The following is a 26,897-nucleotide window of genomic DNA, read 5'->3' as shown; positions in this document are numbered from 1 at the left end:
ATATTAAAGGGACACTATAGTCAACAGAACAACTACAGTTTAATGTAGTTGTTCTGGTGAGTATAATCGCTCCCTGCAAGCTTTTTTTTTGGAGAAAAGGCAGTGTTTACATTGCCTCTAGGGACACCAAGTGTCCACTCCTTAGATGGCCACTGGAGGTGCTTCCTGGGAGAGTGGTGCCGAAAAAGCAACCCAGACGTTCAGCGTCCCCACGCTCTGCATGAAGACGCTGGAGTTTACTCATAGAGATGCACTGATTCGATGCATCTCTATGAGGAGATCCTGATTGGCCAAAACTGCATTTGGCCCCGCCCCATGCAGATTTTAGCCAATCCAATGCTTTCCCCAAGGGAAAGCATTGGATTGGCTAAAAAGCGGTCATTTTGATGTCACAAACGGGGCAGAGCCAGCGGCGCGGCGCTGGAAGTAAGGTGAGTTTTAAACTTTTATAGGGGGGCTAAGCCAGTGGCGTACACATGACCCATGGGGCCCCGGTGCGAAAATTGATCCGTGGGCCCCCCCCCCCGCGCTTACTCTGCGCGGGCCGGGGCAGCAACACATGGCGGTGGGCACCTGGTCGCAGGGGTTGCGACCGCGGTATGTACGCCACTGCATGCAGATGCACACACACTTAAAGGACCACTACAGACACCCAGATCACATCAGCTCAATTAAGTGGTCTGGGTGTCAGGTCCCTCTAGTTTTAACCCTGCAGCTGAAAGCATAGCAGTTTCAGAGAAACTGTTATGTTTCACTGAGGGTTAATCCAGCCTCTAGTGGCTGTCTCACTGTCAGCCGCTAGAGGCGCTTCCGCCATTTTAAGACACTGAACGTCCATAGGAAAGCATTGAGTAATGCTTTCCTATGGGCGGTTTGAATGCGTGCGCGGCTCTTGCCGTGCATGCGCATTCGGAGCTGAGAGGCGGAGGGATCCCCAGCGCCATGGGAGTCCGGCGCTGGAGAAAGGTAAGTGCTGAAGACACACACACACTCTCACGAACAAATGCATACACACTAGCTAACAGACACACACATTTACTGACAAAGACACACTCAGCGGCAGACATACATACACACTCACTTACAAAACATACACTCTCACTGACAAACACACACTCACTAACAGACATCAAACAGACTCACTAACACACACACACGCACACACACTCAGTAACAGACACACAGTAACACACTCACTGACACTCACTAGCACACACTCTAACACAAACACTCACACTAACACACACACACACACTAACGCTCACACACACTAACACACACACACTAACACTCACACACACACACACACACACACACACACACACTAACACTCACACGCACTAACACACACTCACAAACACACTCAGTAACAGACACACACAGTAACACACTCACTGACACTCACTAGCACACACTCTAACACAAACACTCACACTAACACACACACACACACACACTAACGCTCACACACACTAACACACACACACACTAACACTTACTCACTCACTCACACACACTAACACTCACACTCACACGCACTCACACTAACACACACTCACACACTAACACACACACACACACTAACACTCACACATACTAACACACACACACACTAACACACACACACACTAACACTCACTCACACACACTAACACTCACACACACACACACGCACTAACACACACTCACACACTAACACTCACACACACACACACACACTAACACTCACTCACACACACACACACTAACACTCACACGCACTAACACTAACACACACTCACACACTAACACTCACACACACACACTAACACACACACACTAACACACACTCACACTAACACTCACTCACACACACACACTAACACTCACACACACTCACACGCACTAACACTAACACACACTCACACTCTAACACTCACACACACACACTAACACTCACACACACTAACACACACTCACACTAACACTCACTCACACACACACACTAACACACACACTAACACTCACACACACTCACACGCACTAACACTAACACACACACACTAACACATGTTTTTTTTTTTTATTTAATCCCCCCAGCCTCCTTACCTTTGGAGTGCTGAGGGGATTCCCTGGGGTCCAGTGGTGCTGCTTTGCTCCTGGGGGGGCCGGTCACCCGGCGGGCTGGCTGGTCCTGCGGGCGCGTGAGGGAGCACTCTCCCCTGAGTGCTTCCTCTTCAGCTCCCTCGCGCGCCGCGTACTGATACCGGCGCCGGAAGATGACGTCATCTTCCGGCTCCGGTATCAGTGCGGTGCGCGAGGGAGCTGAAGAGGAAGCACTCAGGGGAGAGTGCTCCCTCGCTCACCAGCCGGCCGCCGGGTGTAAGCAGGGCCAGCCTCGGGGGGCCCGGAGGTGGCCGGCTCCTGGGCCCCCCAGGAGAAGAGGCTGGCGGAGAGCGTACATACCGGGTCGCAGGGGCGGCCGGGCCCCCTGGTGGGCCGGGCCCGGTCGCAGCCGCGACCCCTGCGACCCTGGTATGTACGCCACTGGTAAGCCATCTAAATGGTGGGTTAAACACTATAGGGTCAGGAATACATGTTTGTGTTCCTGACCCTATAGTGTTCCTTTAATCTTCAAGTAACAATCTAGTCACCAAAATAACATTCTTAAGAGTTGAAATAAGCAGTTTTTGTGTATAGATCATGTATCACTGCTAAATTCACTGCGTTTGAGCGGTTAAATCACTTTGGTGTCCATTTATTAAGCCCTAGCCACACCTCCCTTGGCTGTGACTGACACAGCCTGCATGAAAACAGAATGGTTTCATTTCCAATCAGATGTAAACTTACTTTAAAAGTTTTTATCTCCAGCTCTGGAAATTTACCTTTAAACACACAGAGAAGGCTCCTGCAAAGTCTAGCACGCTATAACATTGCTGGAGATAAGAAATTTTAAATTAAACAGAATTTGCAATAAAGGAAGTGCAAATATTAGATGACTTTTTACAGGAAATGTTTAGGAAGGAATGTGATTCACTCCTAAATGGCAGATAATTAAGGAGTGAGACTGCAGGGGAATAATCTATACACAAAAACTGCTTTAGTAATCTAAAGTTGTTTTGGTGACTGTAGTGTCCCTTGAAACTAGTCTTACTTCAGTGGCATAACATTTACAAACTGATGGTAGGGGGCTTTGTGCTATTCCAGAAAAACTTCACTCTGAGGGATTGAGGATGTGGAAATCTAGATCTCATCTGCACGCTGTAAAGCTTCAATGATTTGGTGACCGATAGGAACGTGAAAGATCTTATCTCATGCTCATGTTCAAGAAACTGATATCAATATAACATGGATTACAGGAATCTCAATATAAACAATGCTTACACTAAAGGATAAACCTGATCCTGAAAAAGGACCACCAATTCCTGAGCCAACATATATAACCACTATGACACCTGCCACCATGTTTAACAAACAAGTGTGAAAAGGGCATGAGCATGTGCCCGAAACAGCAAGCATAAGCATTCACTCAGGACTCATATCAAGTCTTGTAGCTAGAGCCATATGCAGCAATAGCATTTCTGGAAGATCACCTCAAGAATACTTGTGTTACTTATTTTATTCATATATTCCATATTTTTAAGTTGTATTCATCTTTACTTCCCTCCCTGTTAGTATTAATGTTTAATTGAAAACCATTCTCCATTATTGCATTATTAAAATGTTTATTTTTGTTAGTGTTTGATTTATTGTAGTCTTGTTAATTTATGTTTACCATTTATGACTTTCACCTGATCTCACATTCCCTTATCCCTTAAATCTAAAGTTAAAAAAGTCTTTCTACTGCTTTTTTTCCTTGATTGTTTTTTTTCACAGAACCAAATCTCAATCACTGTACGCTTTCACTCAGGACTTTGAGCTAGCAAGTCTTGCATCCAAAGCCATATGCAGATATAGCATTTCTGGAAGATCTTCAGTCATGCTTCTTCTTCCCCTATCCATTTTATAGAGACTGCTCTGAATAAAGCAATTATTTAATTGCGGCTGAATCCAAAGGTCACCACTCCATACCGATTCTTCTACCATTGGAGAAGTACAGCATGATCCACAGTGTCAAACTCTTTACTCCCTCGGTCTCTGTGACACTATCCCTTTGTTATTTTTGTCCAATCTCATTCATTCAGTGTCTCCTTGTCCTGTCTCGGCTGGAGTACCCAGGGCTCTCTTTGCTTCCTTTTCTTTACAATCTACACTGCCTTTGTAGGCAAACATTCATGCTTTTGGATTTTGCCATCATCTGTTTGCCGATGGCATCCTGATTTCTCTCCTCCCCTGATTTCTTCCCCACGGTAAATGTGTCACCGGTTTCTAAAACGCGATCTTTTTAAAACGGAGCTTCTTACCTTTCCTCCTCATAATACTAATTGCCTATCCTTTCCTTAGGCAAAATTATACTTAAAAGCTTGTTCCTGTAACATTTTGTAATGGTCTCCTCTATTGTTCAATTTTTCCCATTATAATATTTCAAAGTGCTGTGGAATATGTTGGTGCTATATAAATGATGATAATCTGTGTCGGCCTTTTATACAATCAAATAACATAAAAACAGGGAAACTATTCAATCAAATTAATTTGCTGAAGCGGCACTTGAATTGACCATGTTTCCTAGTTAGTGAACTTTGACCACTGTTCCTCTTCCCAAAAGTTTATGTCTGGCATATGTTACAACTTTTTAGACAGAACCCTCGAAATAAACTAGTTTTGCATTTTTTTTAAAGCCTTTAACACTGAACATGTACTACTTGACTTGGTTTATATTAGCTTACCAAACCCTAAAATGCTCACTGGAGATTTAATTGATATGTTCAGCAGGATCTCCCTTCTCATGCAATAAATTAGCATGCACATCCACTAAGAATCAAGCTAGAAAATGTCTACGCCAAAAGCTTTCATTATTGATGGCTGGCAAATGGGGGAGTTTATAATTAGCTAGGATTACTAAATGTGAAGCAATAATAAAGTCCAAGAATCTCTATTTTGTCACATGTATACATTTTAAAACCAAATATTATCCAAAACTACTTAGTGTTTCATAGTTTTTTTTTTTTTTAAATGAATATTTTGCTTCTATTTAAACTATTTGTGCGTGTGGAGATTTTGATTTATAGTTGGCAGTAACCATGCTTTACCTCAGTGCCATTTGCTGCAGAGAGCTGCCCCCAGGAAGGGACATCATTAGATCGGAAATAGTTTGCAGAAGGCGGTGAAAAGTGTCTGGCAAAGGATGTGCTGCTTCCCCTGCAATTACGATGTCAGACAGTGGATGTTCACAGACTCTGGTATCTTTCTCCTGAAAAAACAATCAAAAATAGTCTAGAACTAGCAACAATATCTTTCAGTAGCAATAAAGTGAGACATTTAAAAAAAATACACCACTAGGGTTTAAAAGCTAGCACTTACTTGCTCCGCATTCTCTTTGTTTGCCTTGTTTTCCTCATCTTCTTCCTCTTCTGGCTCTAGAGGAGCAGGTGTTAGAGAGGCCACAAAGTGCCACAAAATGTCGTGGAGCGAATTAGTTTGAATTACATTACACAGTAACCAGTTGAAAGCCTAGAAAACAAGAAGGCACATTTAAAACAAAAACAAAAAAACATTTGAGACAAAAGGAAATGCTCAATGTGTATTTTGGTGACTGAAGAGTTATGATTTAACAAAAAAGTCGAAGTCATGAACTGCAATACCATCACTCTCCGCTCTATTAAAATACACATCTAGATAGGAGTGGGAGAGAAAACCAGGAGTTGTTCTAGAGCAGGGTTTCCCAATTAATTTTTCCCTTGGAACCCTTTGACATGGTATAGGAAAACTTTGAACCCGTCCCCCCCCCCCACTCTTAAAAAAAAAAAAAAAAAAAAAAAGTGTGCTGTAGAGCAGCGCAGCGCAAACCTTTCAGGTTTGAGAAGAGTGTAATGTTCTCTTTTGCTGGCAAATTCCTTTTATATCTGATTTAATTGTTGACAATTGTATTTGCGTCAAGTTGATTTCCATACTTTGTTTTTGTTGCAGAGTAAAGGGAGAATGTTTCACACAAGTACGTGCTGGTGAATGGCAACAGAACTTTGATTGCCCGCTTGGACAATTCTGGGTATTCTTCGCGTAAGTCACCCCAAAAAGCAATAAGAGAAACTTCTTTAACACCTTAAGGACCAAACTTCTGGAATAAAAGGGGATCATGACATGTCACACATGTCATGTGGTGTCCTTAAGGGGTTAAATGTTTGGCTTAGTTTTATCGATCAGATTCTCAAAATCTAAATCAGAAAAATAGGCTGGCTTGTCTTTTATGAATGGATTTCGAACCCACTCATTGTTTTCATTCAAGAATGGAAAATACGGATTAATAGATGTGATTAAATGGCGAAGATTATCTACAATTTCATTGCAGATTTCATCTTCAAGTTCAATTTCTGATTCTTCAAGAAAATCCTTAAAGGACCACTCTAGTGCCAGGAAAACATACTCGTTTTCCTGGCACTAGAGTACCCTGAGGGTGCCCCCACCCTCAGGGACCCCCTCCCGCCGGGCTCTGGAGAGAGGAAGGGGTTAAACTTACCTCTTTTTCCAGCGCCGGGCGGGGAGCTTTCCTCCTCCTCTCCATCTTGATCGCGACGTCATCGGCTGAATGCGCATGCGCGGCAGGAGCCGCGCTCGCATTCAGCCGGTCGCATAGGAAAGCATTCATAATGCTTTCCTATGGACGCTTGCGTGCTCTCACTGTGATTTTCACAGTGAGAAGCACGCAAGCGCCTCTAGCGGCTGTCAATGAGACAGCCACTAGAGGATTTGGAGGCTGGATTAACCCTCATTATAAACATAGCAGTTTCTCTGAAACTGCTATGTTTATAAAAAAAAAGGGTTAATCCTAGAGGTACCTGGCACCCAGACCACTTTATTAAGCTGAAGTCGTCTGGGTGCCTAGAGTGGTCCTTTAAGTATTGGCAAAGAGTTCAAATTATTTTGCTCAACAGATTAGGCCCAAAACTGTAGCTTACGGGACAGTGAAAATATTTTCTCTCTTGCATTAAAAATAGTGTTTTTTTTCCCCTTGGAGTGAAACATATGTCATTCAATTTTGTGAGTATGTCTGCAAGATATGCTACTTTGGATAACCACAAAGTGTTTGTTAATCGATCAGAATCCAAATTTATGATCCTGGAAATATGCAAACAACTCTTGACGCAATTTAAACATTCTAACAAGGACTTTACCTAGTGATAGCCAATGGACTTCTGAATGCAAAGCAGAGCAGAGTGGTGACTACCCATATTTTCACAAATAATTTCAAATAGTTGTGACTGTAATGGTCGACTTGATAAAATGAATAATCTGGACCAATTCATCTAGCACAGTTTTAAGTGAGATTGAAATATTTTTAGCTACCAGTGCATGTCTGAAGAACACAGAGAGAACTGGTGCTGTTTTTTGCTACTTTTCTTATTCATGTCACAGTGCCTGCCACTTTCCCAACCATTTCTTTGGCACCATCACTGCACACATCTACACATGTGTCCCAATTTATACTGTGTGTGTTCATGAACTTCTGGATACAGTTAAAGATGTTCTCACCAGTGGTATGAGTTTTCAATGTTTCACACAGAAGCAAGTCTTATTATTATATCCAACAAAAAAATTGAAAGTCCTGCAACATCTGTGGACTGGTCAAATTGCAGTGAGTACATATCACATTGATGCAGTCGAGAAAGTATTTCAGTATGGATGTCATCAGCAAGATCATGAATACGGCGCAAAACTGTGTTGTTGCAAAGTTAAGACCTAGGCTCTAGATTCCGCTTCAGCACCAAGGGTATTTACGGTTCTTACTTCAATAGTCTAGACCTAATATCTTTATATACTGTACGGTAAACCCTTACCACACCTACTATTTCAGTTAGCATATGTACCATCGCTATTTTCTTCTGACAGATAGAGAAACCAACAATTACGGTTTCAGATACACTGCATACTAACCGTTTAGGTTACCCTCCCGCTATTCACTGCTAGGACTTCGCTATGCCATCTCTTACAGTTATATACCCTGACACAGACGTGTGCAGGGCTATATCTATACCAGTATTAGTTTCGGTATACATGATTCCCTAAAAGGTTGCATTGCTACCCCACAGCAACCAGTAGAATCATACTTTACATGGGCAACTGCGATCAGAATACCTTTCCTTAGATTTTATGTAGAGATAGGTCTCTGCGACTTTCTATTTTGCTGATTAGACCACTCACCTGTTGTACAGAGGCACGTTTGTAAAAAAAAAATACAATTTATTTTTTATTTTATTTTCCTATATATGGTACACTATTTCTTGTTTATTAATTTTCCTGCTTTAACCAGCTTTCCAAATTCATGGTTGTTTATAGGTTAAAAAAAAAAACAAAAAAAAAAAACTTTAAAAAGAAATACAGATCACAACCTGACTGAAAAGGATGCCGATTTTGATAATGCTCTTAGAAAGAACTGAAGCAGGATTTTTGAGTTAGACTTGGAGCAAAAAGATTTGAACACTTTGAAAAATACAGTTAACAGTTTTTTGCCTTTGACAGAGCTTGCTATGTCCCTACCTAACAGAGCTTGTTATGTCCCTACCTAACTTTCTTTTACAATAACAGAGCTTTAACTATCACCTCCACACTATCACTCCTCTACCACGAGTGACAAAAAATGGCTGACGGTTGGGTGGGCTCTGTCACGGACGAGCTAAGGGGCTGTCAGGTCGGGCTCAAGATCGTGGTTGCGCAATCTCTGCCGTTTCCGACCTTCCGGGAACAGCAGGTAGCGGTGGCCATCTTGGATGTGGCGAAATGCCGTTAAACCCCAATTTTGTTCTAGGGTTCCGCGGAACACCAATTGGGAAACGCTGCTCTAGAGATAACAAGACTAAGCAGTGTAGCAAATGTTACTTAAGTCAAATAAACAAACAACATTATGGTTACCTCCATGGCAAAGACCCGGCAAGCTGATTTCCTTAATGCCTGCTTCATTGCAATTTCCAGACCTTCCAGATCATGGTGCTGAATAACAAATGCCAAGACTGGCCATTGGAAGTTTCTCTCTCCTTTTGATAGAGAGCTGTGGGCAGAGATCAACCTGGACAACTCTGGGGATGGATGGCGCAATAAGGAAGATCCAACTTCTGAAACAAGGAGAAGTTCATATCAAATTTGTAAAATGGACACATCCTTTGAATTATCTGTAGAATTTATTTTTGGAAATAATATTTTCACAAATCAATGTTTGTCAATATATGCAGTAAAAAAAAAAAAAAAAAACATAAAATAAAATTCTCAGCATACTTATATATACAATATAATATATGAGGACAATCCTGGTATGCCTGTGTCATTAAGATGTTAAGCATGGCGGTATAAATACAGTAAGAAACAAAGAGTTCCACATCTTAAACTTTTTATTTATTGATAAGCACACACATTAACATAATATACATGCATACAATATGTATGTGAAAGTGTAAAAGAAGCACAGCACACAAAAAGTAGTAATTGTCGGTAGACCTGATTGGCATGTGAAACAGAACCTGGCTCAAATGCACTCAATGCCCAAATACAAAAATAAAGGCTTAAAAATCACTGTTTAGTAGATATACCTTCCGTGAAACAATGCATGCACCCTTTTTTTCCCCCATTAATAGTATATCTAAAAGAGCTTGCAAAAGCTGCAGATCAGATACGTGAAGCCTTTGCAATCCCTCCTCTTCTAATCCAGCCCAGACCTCCCAATACATCTCTATGTGAAATATTTGCAACGCAGGTGCTCTGAGCAACTGCCTGCTTCTCGAGTTTAGTTCCACTTAGCTAACCAACTAGGAAGCAGCACTGTCACTCCACTGTAAACTACTAAAGATAAAATCTTTATGCAATACTCATATTGACTGTGTTGGAATGTCACTGGAATTTCAACCCAGTCAAAAAATATCTGACACTTCTAGACATGGTGAAGAGCTATCGATGTGTAGCAGTGTCAATCCTCCAGTTGTCACGAGTGACGGATGAAGGGAATTGGCACGGTCTATGGAGGATACTGCAATCTTGCAGAATCCTCCATGAACCATAAAGCTGTGGCATCGTGCCAGAACCAGAAGAGAACCGTCCTGAAGATGATAGCTGTGCCCACGAGGTGTAGGTTCAGGTAAGTTAACTCAACTTTCTCTGCGGCACATAAACAGAGCACTTCAGCAAACAGAAGTGCTTTAGGTGTATGGAGTGTTCCTTTATGCAGGTCCATTGACAAGTTTTGTCAACTTGACCGCTATATATAAGGCAAAGTAGTTAGTCCCTACTTTGTCTTATGTATTTTATGAAAACTAGAGCAGTCAGGAAAAAAGAAACTTATACCATGTTTTGTTAACAGAGTTGCTTTAAAATGCTACTTAAAGGGACACCATAGTCACCAGAACAACTTTATCTTAATGACGCTGTTTTGCTGTATAGATCATGCCCCTGCTCAATTCGTGGTCATTTAGGAGTTAAATCACTTTGTTTATACAACCCTAGACACCCCTCTCTGCATGTGACTTGCACAGCCTTCCTAAACACTTCATGTAAAGAGTCAGCTAATGTTTACACTTCCTTTATTTTAAATTCCATTTAACTTAGAATTTCTCATCTCCGGCTCTGTTAATAGCTGGTTAGACCCAGCAGGAGCCTCTTGTAGGTTATTAAAGTTTAATTTACAAATCTGGAGATAAAAACTTTTAAAGTTAGTTACATCGGATTGAAAATTAAACTATTTTGTTTTCATTCAGATTGTGTCAAGCACTGCCAGGGGAGGTGTGTCTACGGCTGCATAAACAGAAACAAAAGTGATTTAACTCCTAAATGGCAGTGAAATGAGCAGTAAAACTACAGAGGTATGATCTATACACCCAAACTGCTTCATTAAGCTAAAGTTGTTTTGATGACTATAGTGTCCCTTTAAATATCACTATCTTGATTTTTAAAAAAAATACAGTCAACATGCCAACTGCAAAACATACAGCTTAAGCTATTTCAAGAGGTTTACTTCAAATGTAACATATATTGTGGTAATTTATCATGGGACACCTGTGAGTTGAGGGTTGCTCAGAGTTAAAGGGAAACTCCAGTGCCAGAAAAACGATCCGTTTGAGCAATGAGCAGAAGTGGTCTGGGTGTCTGGAGTGTCCCTTTAAAACCCTGCTCGCACACATTCAAGTATCATACTTAGGGTGCACCACTGACTGATGAGCTGTGTCCCCATTAAATCATTACAGTTTAAAGATGCATGCAGCCACAGATATTCTCTCAGAATATTTGCCAAGATTTCCAAAGAGAAACAGGTAGACACATGAGGTCTGAAAAGTCCCTGATCGTGTTTCAGTGCATGCCACCCCTAAAGTAAATATGGTGTGTGTCCAAGTGCTGACCAATGTGTAATTAGCAAGATTTGTGGCATTGGAGGAAAACCTTCCTCTCATGCTACAATCACACAGAGTGCTTTGTATTGTGTAATTAGGGAAATTATTCAAGATTCAGCAGTAACTTCAGCTGAAGGAATCCCTCTACATTAAGGCTGGGGTTGGCATTAGGGCAGGGGAAAACTAGAGTAAAAAATGGTGTCAATGTGTGAAGCTGGTCAGTATAGTGACAAATACATTGAGGGCCACTTCACCAAATACTATCTCTGGGAATTAAGCAAAGCGACATGTAAAAAAAAAAAAAAAAAAAAAAAATAATATATAATATATTTAAAAAAAAAAAAAAAAAAAAAAAAAAAAAAAGGTTTTATTGCCAAATTTGGGGGAAGTTGTTGATAAAGGAGCTGTATAAATACCTTCACAAGGACTCATATAAGACAGCTCAAGCTTTCTTTTTTGGTATACCATGATGGGGAAAAGAGCAGCTGGGGCAATTCGTTTGTCTCAAAAAAAGATATGGGTCCTGAATATCAAACAGCAAAAAACTGAAAGTGTGAAAACTAAAATGTTAATTTACCCTAAAACTTCTCAAAACTCTGCCAAGGGTCTACATGAAGTTTGCTGCGATACTCGGGAGTGTGGCAGGATACAAAAATTGGTTGTTTGCAGCACATATTCTTTGACATTTCCATGAAAATAAAACATGCATGTGGAAAACAAAAAACAAAATAAATTTAACCCCTTAAGGACCGGACTTTTTTTTGCGATGTTGTACATTTGCGACCAGGCATCTTTTTGACACTTTTGTGGTGTTTGTGTTTAGCTGTAATTTTCCGCTCTCTCATTTACTGTTCCCATACAAATTATATATTGTTTTTTTCAGGACAAAAGGGGCTTTCTTTACATACCATTATTTATATAATCTCATGTAATTTAATTTAAAAAAAATGAAAAAATATGATGAAAAATTGAAAAAAAAACACGTTTTTTTTAATTTTATGTGAAAAATCTTTTACTCATCTACAAAAGCGAATGAAAAAAAACTGCTAAATAGATTCAAAATGTTGTCCTGAGTTCAAAAATACCCAGTGTTTACATGCTTTTTGCTATTTTTTTGCATGTTATAGGGCTATAAGTACAAGTAGGATATTGCGGTTTCAAAACATACATTTTTAAAATGTATCAATAGTGACATTGTAACACTATTATCTGTCATAAATTGCTAAATAACACCCCACATGTACATATTTTTTTAAAAGTAGACAACCCAGGGTATTCAATATGGGGTATGTCCAGACTTTTTTAGTAGCCACTTAGTCGCAAACACTGGCCAAAGTTAGCGTTCATATTTGTTTGTGTGTGAAAAAAGTAAAAAACTAAATTGAACGCTAATTTTGGCCAGTGTTTGTGACTAAGTGGTTACTAAAAAAGACTGAACATACCCCATTTGCAATACCTTGGGTTGTCTTCTTTTGCAAATGGTATGCCATCATGGGGGTAATTCTCATTCCTGGGCTACCATACGCCCTCAAAGGCAACGTAACCAACCTGCCCATTTTCAATGTAAAAATATTTGACCCATATATTTGACCCTGTAACTTTCAAAAATGCTATAAAACCTGTACATGGGGGGTCCTGTTCTACTCAGGAGACTTTGCTGAACACAAATATTAGTGTTTCAAAACTGGAAAATGTATCACAACAATTATATCATCAGTAAAAGTGCTGTTTGTGTGTGAAAAATGCAAAAAAAGTCACTTTCACTGACAATATCATCGCTGTGATATGTTTTACTGTTTAGCGAAGTCTCCCGAGTAAAACAGTACCCCCCATGTACAGGTTTTAGGGTGTCGTAGAACGTTACAGGGTAAAATACAGTGATAGCAAATTAAATTCTCTGGACTTTCGGCCTGGGTTGGCAGGCAGGTCCCTTAAATTGCAATCAATAAAATAACTTAATTATGTAAAAATATTACATAAATACGCACGTAGAATTTAAATATATATGCATATTTATATATTTGAAGTCTACGTGTATAATTATATAATTATTTATGTAATTTTGTATATGGACATATGAATAGTTCACATTCTTTTTATTTATTTATATATACATAGATATATATACAATTTCATTCTAAGTGTATTTTGATATAAATATATATATTAATATCAAAATACAGTTAGAATAAAATTTCGTATAGATATAATTTTTTTTAATTTTTATTATTATTTTTAATTTTTAAAATTTTATTTAAATGATTTATTATTCGTATTTTATAATATATACATACAATATATATAGTTATTATATATTATATATATACGTGTGTAAATTAATTATAAGTGTATTTTTATATTAATATATGTACATAATATAAAAATACACTTAGCATGACATTATATATATGATATATAGACATATATTATATAGGTATAATATATGTCTATATATCATATATATACACATATATAATAATATTTTTTTTTTATTAACTATAACTTTAATTTTTTTTTTGATTTTACAGTTGCAGGGAGACTGCCTGTCAGCACAGACAGTCCCCCTGCAGGCAGAGACTAGGACACCTATTGTGACCATGTGGTCGCCCTGTTGGGCGATCACATGGCCACAGGGGTCCTAAACCGCCATGGGGAGACTGTCTGGGCTGCAGGCAGTCTCCCCACACCGGGAGCACCGCCGATCGCCGCCGGGGGAACGACGGCGATCGGGTAAGTACATAGGACGGTTAGGACAGTTCAGGACCGTCACCGGTCGTCAACGCAAAAATGCCGATGACTGTCCTGAACCGTCCTCCGTCCTTAAGGGGTTAAAGGGACACTATAGTCACCAGAATGACTACAGCTTATTGAATTTGTTCTGGTGAGTAGAATCATTCCATTCAGGCTTTTTGCTGTAAACACTATCTTTTCAGAGAAAATGCTTCACTGGCCACTCCTCAGATGGAGATCCTTCCTGGGTCATTGCTGCATAAAATTTATCCAAACATTCAATGTCTCCCCTCTGCATGCACACACTGAACTTTCCTCATAGAGATGCATTGATTCAATTCATCTCTATGAGGAGATGCTGATTGGCCAGGGCAATATTTGAATTGTGCTGGCTCTGCCCCGGATCCCTTTGTCAGTCTCAGCCAATCCTATGGGGAAGCACTGTGATTGGATCAGGCTACCACTTCTGATGATGTCAGCAAGCATGTCAAAGGGTAACAGTGACAAAGTTAGCAGCTCCATGCTTGAATACAAGTAAGAATTTACTATATTTAGGGGACTGGATGGTGGTTTTAACCCGATAAGGTCAGGAATACAGGTTTGTGTTCCTGACCCTATAGTGCTCCTTTAACAAGCAGATTTGGCAGAGGTTAGTAATAAAATGAAAAAAAAATTAAAAAGTCAAAATTCTCACACACATACATATAACAGGGGTCATAATTGTCTATTGCTACTAGCCTTTGGAAAGTGTAAAACAAAAAAAAAATTGCGCTGCATGTAGGATATCAAAAGAAAGCACAATAAAGGCCTTTTAAACTATATTATATATATTAGTTCTGAAGTAGGGCAATTGCATTTGTGCTTAGTCTGAATTATTTGTGCACTGTAAATAAAGCATGCAGGAAAAAAACAAAACAACAAACCACACTTTATTTTTACACATTAGCATTAATGCCTCAGCAAGCTAGCTTACCAGCATCTCCGCTGTTGACTCTGCGTCTGGGAATTGCCTTCACCCGAGGTTGAAGAACAGAGTGCTGCTTGTCATATTCAGAAGCAACTACAGAATATGATCTTTGGAAGACTGTGCGCTTAGCGGAGTCTGTATCCGTTATAGGACTCGTCTCCAGACTGAAAAGTAGTACAAAAACATACTACCATGTCAAAACACACCAGTGTTCAAATACACAATAGAGAGATTAAAGCACTTTACTATAAAGATTTCTCCCTTCCATCGCAGTAAAATTATTTTAATACAAATCTAATGTGGTCAAGTAAAACAAAACGGACACATTTAAATGTTATATTTCCACAACGCGTTCTCTTCTGAAAAGCAGGAGATAACCATTCATGCTTAATAGGACACGTATTTATTCCCCCCAAATTATCTGTTGTCCTGGCACTTAATATGCCTCTCTAGTAGGCATCACACACACTTCCCAGTGTTATTATGATCATCTCCAATAACACAAATAGTGTCACTGGCAATGCCCCCTAAAGGTCTGCCCTCCTGTCCACATTGGACACCTCCCAATGTTAGGAGGTTTGCATTTACTCATCCATAATGTACCTTGGTGGCATAGATTTCATGTTGTTCTCTGGCTCCTCAAAAACATTTGGGCACGCATCAGGAGTAACAGATATATAAGGTGCAGGAACAGACGTTGAACGAAGGTATCTCATTTCATCCTGGAAGAGGTTGTCATCTTGATAACCAACAAAGTTCTCCTGATGATGCCTGACAAATTTAGATTGTGATGCAGTTTTTAGTATTCCAAAGTTTTGTTAATACCTTAATTTACAATAACTAGATTTAAACAATGCTTTTCCTTTTTTTTTTTTTTTAAATAAAGAAACTAAGACAAAATATTAAAAGAACATTTTTTAGCAAGTCTTGGGTCAAAAAAATTAACACATACTCCAGCTCTCCAGTTATAGTTCTATGCAGAGTATGTTTTAATCAGGTTTCAAAAGTACGTTCATTTCCTTTAATTACCCAAGGGCAAATCTGACATCAATTGTTTCTCTTGTAAACAAATCATTAATAAATGAAAAATCTCAAACAAGTTCAAAAATACATTACATTTACAAATACAAGTTATCATATGGGATACACTGTAAAACAAAAACAAAAAAAAACAACTACCTTGCTAATGTCTGTAAGTAAAGACATTGCATTTTTGGAGGAAGATCCTCAGAAATTCCTTCTTTTACACTTGGCAGCTGAGAGAGGAATGGCTTTGGGTGATGGTAGCACAAGATGTTTGGCTCTGCAGCACTGCTCAAGGATAGCAAGAAGAGAGCATTGGCTTTAATGACTTGGTGAGCTTCCATGGTGGGCAAAGCACGAGGGGTCTTCACTTGTACAGGCTTTCTCCTGGTTTGCTTGACCTGAAAACAGATAACCGATTCAAATGACTTTCTAAAAATATTAACAGAATTTTAAAAACCAACACCTGTGATAGTTCAGTTTGGATTAGGTTGGTGTACATCAATACAGCTGGCTATATTACATATACAACTTTAAAGGGGGAGGAAGGGAGCTATCCCTTCCCACAGTTCTTTTACTTACAAGTTGCATTATTAACAATTATGTATTTGAGAAATGTAACATTTTACATCTGCATTATCCTGCAAATGGGCACCTCTATCTTGGATCTCTGTCAATCATCTTACAAGTGCTTTCCTTTGAATCAGGCAAGCACAGATAAATTACACCAATAACTTAAATATTTCAAACGCATTATTCAAGTGAGTAAATTCCAGAGATTTGACGGTTGCCCTATTTTAAAAGAGCTATAGAACACCTTTTCCCGCACCGCAGCTTGCTTTTCTCTGAGATACTTCTCTCTGCAGCGGTCACACACCAAGTACCAAGTGCTTCCTCCAATTCCTCCATCACCACAGTTTCCTGCCCATCCTCCACAAAAATGTCCAATGCTGTTGTATCCTTGACCACCAGCATACCTTCCACAACCTGAAACCAAACAGTGCAAATATTGGTTGTGGAAAAATGATATTTTGGCTACAGATTTTCTGTGCAATTGCAACAGTTTTAAAAATATTAACTGTAATCATCATATTAAGTGTTAACTCAGATGCCTATTGTGTCCCTTTTATACCTATATCTGATAGCACTTCACCAGCATATTGTATATAGATTATATCTACACCTACCATAAGAGAGTGAGAGAGAGTGTGTTTTTATTTTAACTCCAAAATCTCTCACTCCGGACCATGGAGTATTATGAATATTGACTTGATGAATACAGATATATATGACTTCTCTATTACCTGGGTGGGCTTGTCGCATGTGGTATGTAACTGGATATGGATGAGATTCTCCACATAGTTCACATATTGTGTCTTTTTCTGGCCCTCCTACTGCAAGCTGGGCCATTTCTCCAAATAGGTTGCCACGGGGCCTTGATTCTGCCTTTTCTTTCTTCTTTTTTTCTTTTTTCGTCTTTTTGTTGTCCTTGTCACCTTCTTTCTTTTTCAATACAGCACAAGAACCAGGACTAGGAAAGATCATGTTCTGGGAAGCTGCCTTTATGGTGGCCAATGAAATGTCCTCCCAGAAGGCAACTAGGTGCTGCAATGTTAAGGGAAGGGGAGAGCGAGACTTCACAGATTGGTGGTTACTTACTTCAAACGGTGAACTTTCTTGTTTGCCATCCTCACACTTCTCATGGAGCGGTGGCTCTTTAAGCATTGACAGGACTTTATTCTTATTTATACTACCCATTTTTGATATGTCTGGCCCATGAGGAGCAATATGAAACATGTTAAGAGCAGATGAAATTTCAATTGAGTGCCTGTTTTTCAACTTGGCTTCCTTTTCCTCTAAAGGTTGCTGGCTATTAAGGCTACTTCTTATGGGTGCATGCTCTTTGGAAAGTTCAGGGTTAAATTTTAAAAAAGAAGAACAAGCCATTGCATCATGAACAATACCTTCATGCCAAAGGAATGACGCAAACACAGCCCGGGCACATTCAGCAACAGAAGGGGACATTGCTTCCTTCGCTGGCTCAACAGATCGTGAACATTCATTTTTAGAAAACAGAAAGTTAGCTTTTTTGGGTCGAACATGCCTCCCTGTACTCTTACGGCTTACTTTAGGAGATGCTCTTGTATCTTGATCTTCTTTTACAGGTGCTTTACCAATACTAAAATGAACTTTGGATGCACCATCATCAACACTCTTTAGCTCCTGGCTATCATCACATGTGCTGTCTGTAATGCTGTTGGTCTTCAATGTACTTGATGAGCAAACTTCAACCACTTCACTGTGAAGGTTTTCTTGAACTACATGAGGAGAAGGTGTTCTGTTTTCACTGCCATTTGCAGGTTTGGCATCCTTAGTGGGAATTTTAGGTTTGGGAGAAGTAGACCTCCCTCTCAAAGGTTCAGTAAACGGTACTTTTTTTTTCCGCAGTGTGTCAGGATCAAGTGTATAGGAATCTGACTTGGATCTTTCACGTGGAGGTTCAAGTTTCGCCTTGGCAGGAACCACAGTTTTTTGAGGTAGGTTTTTCTCCTGTGGAGATGCTATACGTGTGGTGCTGGCACTGGGTACATTAGCTTTTCCTGCAGGCACAGTCTTTGGCTTTGGTGAAGAGGAGCGTGAACCAGGTCCCGGGGACTCCGCTCTTAGGACAGGTGATGATTTACCATCTGACTTAAGAATCTGAAGAGTATTGTGATTTGGAGACAATGACCTGCTATGAGAGTCTGACCTCAGCTTTGCAGCATCTGACTTTAGTAGGAGTGATTCACTTGCAGTTAGGCCGTCATTACTTCTGGGTTTCTTCTGGTCAGCATTAGAGCGGCTTATTCGCCCATCGGGCTTTGGAGATTTATTTTCAACTCTGTGTTTTGTTGGTACATCAGATTTGTTCACTGTAGCAGCTGATCTTGCTCCAGCAGGAAAGTGTGCCCTTTCATCTGCATAAAACAAATTATATATTAGGAAATTATGCCTAGCTATATTAGGAATATTATGGAGTATTAAAACTACTATTGAAAAATAAATATTAAACAATTAAGTTGTATAGCAACATTCTGCACCTATACTTAGGAGTGTCACTATGTACTGAATACTCACTAGCTCAAATTTCAAATATAGAGAACACAGGCAATATAAAAAAAATGGACTTGTAGCTATAGCCTTAAAAAAAATGAAAACGGAAACTAAAACATGCTTCGAAGTAGCATTAATATGGAGTATTTAAATAAACAAGACTGCCCTTACAAAACGGTTTAAAAGACCCACACAAGCTTTTCAAGTATGCTAATGCAGTAATTTAAATGATGTAACATATTGGTTGATGCAGGCGTACACACATCATGCACCCACAAATTTAGTGCAAGTATAAATGTGGCTGGGAGTGTGCAAAGTGTAAACTATTTAAAACTGCTACATAGAAGAAAGTTTCAAAAATAAAATGATATGAATAAAACCATTTCTTGAGTTGCAAGATTCAAACTTATCCAAATAAAAGCAAAAAAAAAAAAAAAAAAAAGGTTAACAAAATACTTCTCCACCAGATACCCTATCTTGTTCCAAACGATTAGTTGGAAATCCGTATTCAAAGAAACAGACATTTTTTTCCGAAAGACCTGGTATCCATTTAGAATTCCCTAAACTCTCCCCCCCCCCCCCTGTATAATTCTAGGGCTACAGGATGATGGACGTGTTTTGTTTTACTTTAGGTTTGGTTACCGTTATTCATAGATACTTAACCTATCATTTATAGGAGTCAAATCTGATTATATCCTTATTGTTTGGCATCATTTCATATTTACTACATGATGTACTGTTACACTCTGTGCTTCATTTTCCCTAAAAATACCTTTCTATTTCTGCAAGTCTAACCACATGAAAATCAATTACAAAATGCTTTGAAAGACCATCTGATTGGTGCAGCACAGCATTTTGCTGTGCATGCGCTCTAGGCTCCCAATGGTTTCCCATGGTAAACAATTGGCTGAGTTTATGGATTTCAGCCAATTTGGATGAGCTTCCCTGAGGAGAAAACAGCACTGCAAGATAGAAAGGGTAAGCAAAACTACTTTTTTTTTTCTTTTTAACCCGACAGTGTGGTCACCTAAACACTATAATGTTAGGGATACATATTTGTATTCTTAATACAACAGTGTTCCTTTAAAACGGTCAGTCTAGGCACCACAACCACAAAATGTCTCTCTACCAACAATTACTATTTAAACCTGGTAAGACTTGCCACGATACTGCTGAATTATAAACATTTGTTTCCTCCGACCACCTCAGATCAGAAGAATCATGGGCACCCAACATAAGGCGGCAAGTATCCAACCATTCATAAATAGATTATAACAGAATCTAGAGGTGGCAAGTTCATGGATCTCTCTTCCTTTTGTTTTAAAGGGTTTCAATAAAACATACAATATACACAATTCGCCCGTTTGTATAATTACCAGTATTACTTTTGCATAAACTGTGAAGCACTCTGGACAAGAGCACAATAGAACTAAAACAATAGAATTTGAAGCAGCCAGTGGTTAGCCCATTAAGGACCGAGCTTAAATTGACAGGGTTTTTTTGTTTGTTTGTTTTTTAACCAAAGCAATTTTTGCTGTGTGTTCAACTGCAATTTCCATCTCTCTCATTTACTGCACCAACACATATTCTATACATGTTAAAGGACAAAAAAGAGCTTTATTTATATATTTTTTGTGATATATACGTATATAAATGCTTATTCATTATAAAACAAATAAAAATACACAAAAATGCAAAAAAAAAGTTGTTTTGGCAATAAATGTATACATTACATGCAGCTTAAGAAAAGTAATTAAAAATAAAGTTAAGTTATTTGTCCTGATTTACAGAGTACCTAATTTGCCTAGGATTTTAGTTTATTTTAAAGACAAGGAGTAAAATAATATTTAAATGAAGAAATTTTAGAATTTGGTATGTTTGGTAAAGTTTAATAGGCATCATAGAAAAAATTGCTACACAAAAGTATATATTAACATAAAGCAGACATCATAAGCTCTTTGCCTAAACGTCTTTTGATACTTATGTGGCCATTTAACTGCCAATCTCTGCTTAGCATGTAGTAAAAATTTTTAACATACACACAAGTATTTTGTAAGTCTAATGTGTGCTACTACTGTACACCCTATATTGTGTTCAGCTAAATTTTCTGTGTACAATACCCCCAATGTATGCCGTTGCCACTATCCTGTGATGCTACAGCGCCATATTAGAGACCTGACCATTTAAACGGTTACAGTTAGAATTTTAATTCATGGATTTGATGGGCTTATTTTGGGGTGTTCTAGCAGTTTAAACTATTGAAATTATCCCACAAAGGATGTGAAAGTGGACATTCTAGGGTTCTCTCATATGCTGCCATTATTTTGCTAGTTTATGTCAAAGCTTGTGATCATTTTATTTTTTTTCTCGTTACAATTTACCTGCCCATTTCTGAAATCTGATATGGGTCACTGATCAAACCCCGCAAATTACCTTCAAACCATTCTGCACAAATTAATACCCATAATGTATGCCTTTAAAAGTAATTTGCGAAGTAACACTGCCATATAAGAGACCTGACTACATCAGTTTTTCTCATTGATGAATTTGATGGTCTATTCTGCATTTTGGAGCATTGTAGTATACCATATGTGACAATATGCCCCAGGGTATATTTTAAGCCTTATTATACAGCAATTTTAGCAACAATTTAGCATCAATTTCTTTTAAAGCTTTTAGTTTGCCCATTTGCAAAAGTGGAGACCATGAGGACTCATAATATATGTTGAGCAGCCATTTAACGATTTTTGTCCCTCAAAGATTGTAGCATTCACTTTTAGGTTACATTTTTTGTTTAAGGTCATGTGACCCCTTCTAATGAAATGATTTCAACTGCACTTGGCATACAGAGTACAACCAAGTACAATACCCCATTTCGGTGTCATGTGTTTTTTTTTTTTTTTTTACTTGTGTAACCCTTAGCAGTCCATTTACATGAATTGTACCCCTCATCTATGCAAAATATGTGTAGTTAATATTGAAAGCCCATATTTATAAATTTTCTCTGCCCCAGGCTCCCCCTGCTAGAGATATACATATACACTTATGTACATACATATAGATAGTGAAGATACACTACACAGACACCGATACAAACAGATACACAGACAAACAGGTCAGAATTTTAGCCACCCTCCAGTTTACTACATTTTGGGTGACTTCTGCTGGCTGGGGCTGTTGGGAATTAGGGGCTTGCACTCCTACCCACTCTCTGCTTCCTCGTCTACTTCCCCCCTTGGGGGTTTGTTAGCTGGGAAAAAGTAACAGGCTCTCACTTCCTCCCAGTGCTGCGACACTACAGGAGCCTGGTCGTGATGTTAAAACACGGCAGGGAACGATTGTTTCCCTGAGAATACATATCTGAATTTTTTGCGTACCTCTAGGGAAACTGGTTTGTACCCCTGGGGGCAGGCTACCACAGGTTAGGAACCGCTGATAAATATTTATACTTTGCAAAGTATAAATCTTTATCCCAGTCTTAAATCCTTAATCCCAAACCCTAATCCGATCCTAATCTCAAATCTAACCCTAAATCGAATAATAATTCTATGCAGAACCCCAATTTTAACATGCATTCTAATCTTAATGCTAACCCCATAAATATGGTTAGAAGGATTCCCTCTGCTGATGTCAGCAGGAGATGGTCTTGCTGGCCCCAATCTGAAATCTAATCCCAATTCTAACATTCATTATAAACCCATCTTAAATATAAACCTAATAGTGAACCAAATATTTATTGTAAACATAATCTTAGTCCCTAATTTAATATTAATCCCAAAGGTTTCCCTCTGCTAATATCAGTACTGATAAAGGGAATTTGAAGCTCAAACCAACTGGTATGTTGCTGCCACCAACTGGCTATTTTCAGCAGGACAGCTTTATATTTTTAACACTGACAATAGAATGGCCCTCCAGGGTCTGTTCAGACCCCGAGGGTACCTCATTCACCAAATCTAGTGAGGTAATCACTGTGGCTAAGATTGAGAAGTCGACTGCAGTGCTCTCTATGTATTTAAAGGGTTATATGCAGTGCCGTTATTCAGCACGACATTCAGCTCATCAAATGTCTGGAGCCACTAAAAAAAGGCCTCTGACAGAGGGGTGCACCAGGTATCCTATCTGGGTTTTCTGGTGTGAGCAGGGATTTAACCCTGTTCCCACGACATTGCTGTCTATGGGGATTTAAATCACAATTTAAAGAGTCGCATTGTGGTCCATAAGATTTAAAGAAACCCAGGTATCAATAGGTCAGCTGGGACATTTTTAGTGCAGCTCTTTCAATGGAGATTTTGTGTGAGCAGGGAATTAATCCAGCTCATGCTGCAGTGATTAAATGGGGGTTTAAATCACTTTGAGCCCTGCAAACAGTATAGGTCAGTATGGGGCCAATAGTTCTGGTCCCATCTGATCGATGCCGCGCCCCCCCCTCCAAGGTATCAAGATACCTGCAATTCTGTAGTACGAGCAGAGATTTATTCCCAACCAGTATTTTTACCAACAGTACTTACACAACAGTCCATGCAAGAGAGACACGCATACACCCACACCTTTATAAAGTCATTTATCAGACTACTGCACTGTAAACAGAATGCATAGCATGGACAGTCAGGGTTATTCACTAAACTCCAAACTAACATTAAAACTCAAACTACAAAATTGAGGCAAAAAAGGGTATTCTGAAATGTAAAAATGTTTTTTTTTTTTATAAGAGCTATAGCGTGGCTTAGCCTAAATTGTGAATTTCAGAATTTAACTCATTACAATTCAGAGAGTAGTGCATAACGGAGTTTAATACTGAGCTGTGTAATTATGTGTTGCAGACATGCACTGTTCGTTTTTATTAACATTTCGCCTTAAAGCAGCACTGTCATTTTGTACTTTTCTGTTGAAAGTAACTCCTTTTCTTCCTTCAATTATCCCTTGTTTCTGATTTTATTTTATTGTTTTAATTCGCCTTCATTTTTGTTTAGTTATACATAAGAAAAAGCTTGTGATCTTTTGCAATAAGCAAGAGTGTCAGCTAAGTCCTATTTCAGTTGCTAAAATAATTTATCCACAATCCAGTAAAGAAATCCCACAGAAAAGCAAATAATTGTGTAACTAGCAGAAGAATGTGGGGTTGCCCAGATATTGAGATCCAGAACAAGAAAGAAAAGCAAAATATAAATAAAGGTAAAGGGGAGTGGGTGGGTGAGAGCAAATGTAAAGAAAGACAGGAAAAAAAAACGGCCACTTTAAGAGGATGGAAAGCAGCCTGTAATGAAATGTACACTGTTTTAACACTAGACAATACAGAAATTAGGAAAAGTGAGAAAGGTTTAGCATAGTCATACTGGTTGACAGGGTACAATGGTTTACCTCACCAATTGTATCTTACCCGATTTCTAAAATACCCAGGCAAAGCCTTAGTTTCAGGGTCTTCGCATAAATCTACTTCATCTTATTTAAGTGGCTCTAGTGCGTGAAGTGTTCTGATGCCATCCTTCCAGTTAGTGTGAAACTGTATTAGAATGGTTAACACTGAACAGTGGTACCTGGCTGCCCTTTGTGTGGCTCCCACTTGACGGAACACTGGTGTTAGTAATGCATATTTGGTGTTTAGGTAAGCATCCCCATCAAATTACATTAAAAAGGTAATTGTACTCACCTTTTTGCCCTTGCTAAGCTGATCTCACCATAGCTGGGACCGCCTCCATGGTTGAGATCATCAATTTTAATCTCAACCAAACATGCTGCATGTGCAAAACTCTGTGCTACGCCACTCAGCTTCTCCTCATTGAGATGCATTGAATCAATGCATCTCTAGGGTGGACATCCGGCATTTACCATCTCTGAGATAGGAAGCACCTCTATTAGCTGTCTGAATGACTGCCACGAGAGGCATTCCTAGTCAGCAATGTAAAGACTTACTTTTCTCTGAAAATGCAGTGTTTACATTAAAAAAGTCTGCCGAAACATGCTACAGACAAAAGAGACTCTACATTAAACTGTAGTGGTTATGGTGTCTAGTGTCACTTTGAGGCTAAGGTGGAAATCACACTCCAAATTAGCAATAGAGTTAGGTTAAGGGTGTCCACTGACATTGACAGTCAATTAATGAGCTAAATTGATGGTGCATGTAAACCCAGGCAAACATCAAACCATTCAAAAGCAGTCTTGCTCATGGCTTCAAGGTTCTTTAGGCACCATAACTATAGTGTCCCCATTTAGCGTCTCCAGCTAGCGATGGCTTTGGGAAGTGATAAAACTTTATAGCCGTAGGCCTTTTCCCAAGTTAGGCATTTACCATAAAACAATACTTCGACTTATATATGATATAAATATAAGATCTACATATTCTCTATTGTTAGATTATTTTCCTTTCAGGGAATGTCTACTTTAAATTTGAACAAAAAATTATCATTTTACATTCAGTAAGAACAATGACGAACAAAAAACAAGTTTATAGGGATCTAAAGAATGTTTTCAGGTGGAGGCAGCCACTGCACTAAGGATCACTCACAAATCCCTTAAACATCAACAACAAAGATTATGTATAGAAGACCACTTATACACCGTGCAGGGCACCACAAATACAAACTGTGATAATATATTTACCACTTAAATGAAGTGTCCTTAAACAGAGAGGAAAAAAGGAAAAAGAAGAGCGAAGGGTAGCAATTTAACACATTATATACGTTAAAATTAACAAAGGGAACAATCACAAAAAACATGGCACAATTAAATAAGATTAACTGTGCAAAACAAGTGTGTATATATATACACACACACATATATATATTATTTCTATGTATTAACACTTATTCTTCTCTTAGATTTTGGAAAAACGATAACTGTTTTTGCCTCCCATTTTATATTATCAATTCTTAGAAAATGGAAATTTACTTTATTCATTTAAACTATATTATTTTCATGATTCTTTCAATTGATTGCTATATTTTCAACCTTTTGGGTCAAGTGAATATTCTAATATGTTTAAATATTCTGATGGTAATTATGTAAATATATATATATATATATATATATATATATATATATATATATATATATATATATATACACACACACACACACACACACACACACACACCTTATTGCTGTGTTTTTTTTTTCCCCCTTAGGAATAATAGTATGCATTAATTTGCTGTTAAGATTTTAATCTGTGTGGTTATTGAGAATTATATATATTTTCAACATTATTGTAGTTTTATATTGGTACTTATTTTTGGGGGTATATTCACAAATTGCCTTTTTAAATACATATTCACATATATAATACTCTTTTAATAGACACCTTTTAGTAATACTTATGTACATTTCTCTATATACGTTTAGTATTTTTACGGCAAGATTTGGGAATATTTCTTCCCCTTTTTATTTCTGTATGTACAGCAATTTCAAGATTCACGCACGTCTGTAGTTTCATTTGTTCAATTCTTGTATGCACACAATGGCAACAAAGCTTATTTGCATTCCAGGGTGGAAGCTGGACGCACACACCAACGGTAGCCATGACGCATGGAGTCACGTCCAATTAGATTGGCGCATGCACGGTCAACGCGAAGATGCAGCAACAAAAGTATTTAAACATTGATGATTTGGGGGATTATCCAGATGAAACGCATTGAGTAGAGGACCCCACA

The 26,897-nt window shown here is 38.6% G+C and overlaps 1 protein-coding gene across 3 annotated transcripts in view; it reads right to left on the bottom strand.

Moving 5' to 3' along the window:
* The window catches only part of MYCBP2 (MYC binding protein 2), a 240,277-nt gene that overhangs the window by 28,018 nt on the left and 185,362 nt on the right, over nt 1-26,897 (bottom strand). For all 3 annotated transcript variants that reach the window (XM_063425851.1, XM_063425848.1, XM_063425854.1), the window contains 8 exons: nt 17,466-19,118; nt 16,979-17,148; nt 16,318-16,562; nt 15,742-15,909; nt 15,145-15,302; nt 8,983-9,182; nt 5,440-5,589; nt 5,169-5,329 (listed from right to left, as the gene is read on the bottom strand). In XM_063425851.1, the coding sequence (XP_063281921.1) occupies nt 5,169-5,329; nt 5,440-5,589; nt 8,983-9,182; nt 15,145-15,302; nt 15,742-15,909; nt 16,318-16,562; nt 16,979-17,148; nt 17,466-19,118 (2,905 nt within the window). The remainder of the gene's footprint in view (nt 1-5,168; nt 5,330-5,439; nt 5,590-8,982; nt 9,183-15,144; nt 15,303-15,741; nt 15,910-16,317; nt 16,563-16,978; nt 17,149-17,465; nt 19,119-26,897) is intronic.

Source organism: Pelobates fuscus, chromosome 1 (genome assembly GCF_036172605.1).
Source record: "Pelobates fuscus isolate aPelFus1 chromosome 1, aPelFus1.pri, whole genome shotgun sequence".
Lineage (NCBI taxonomy): Eukaryota > Metazoa > Chordata > Amphibia > Anura > Pelobatidae > Pelobates > Pelobates fuscus.
Note: the sequence above shows the minus strand (reverse complement) of the source record. Positions and strands in the feature narration are given on the sequence as shown.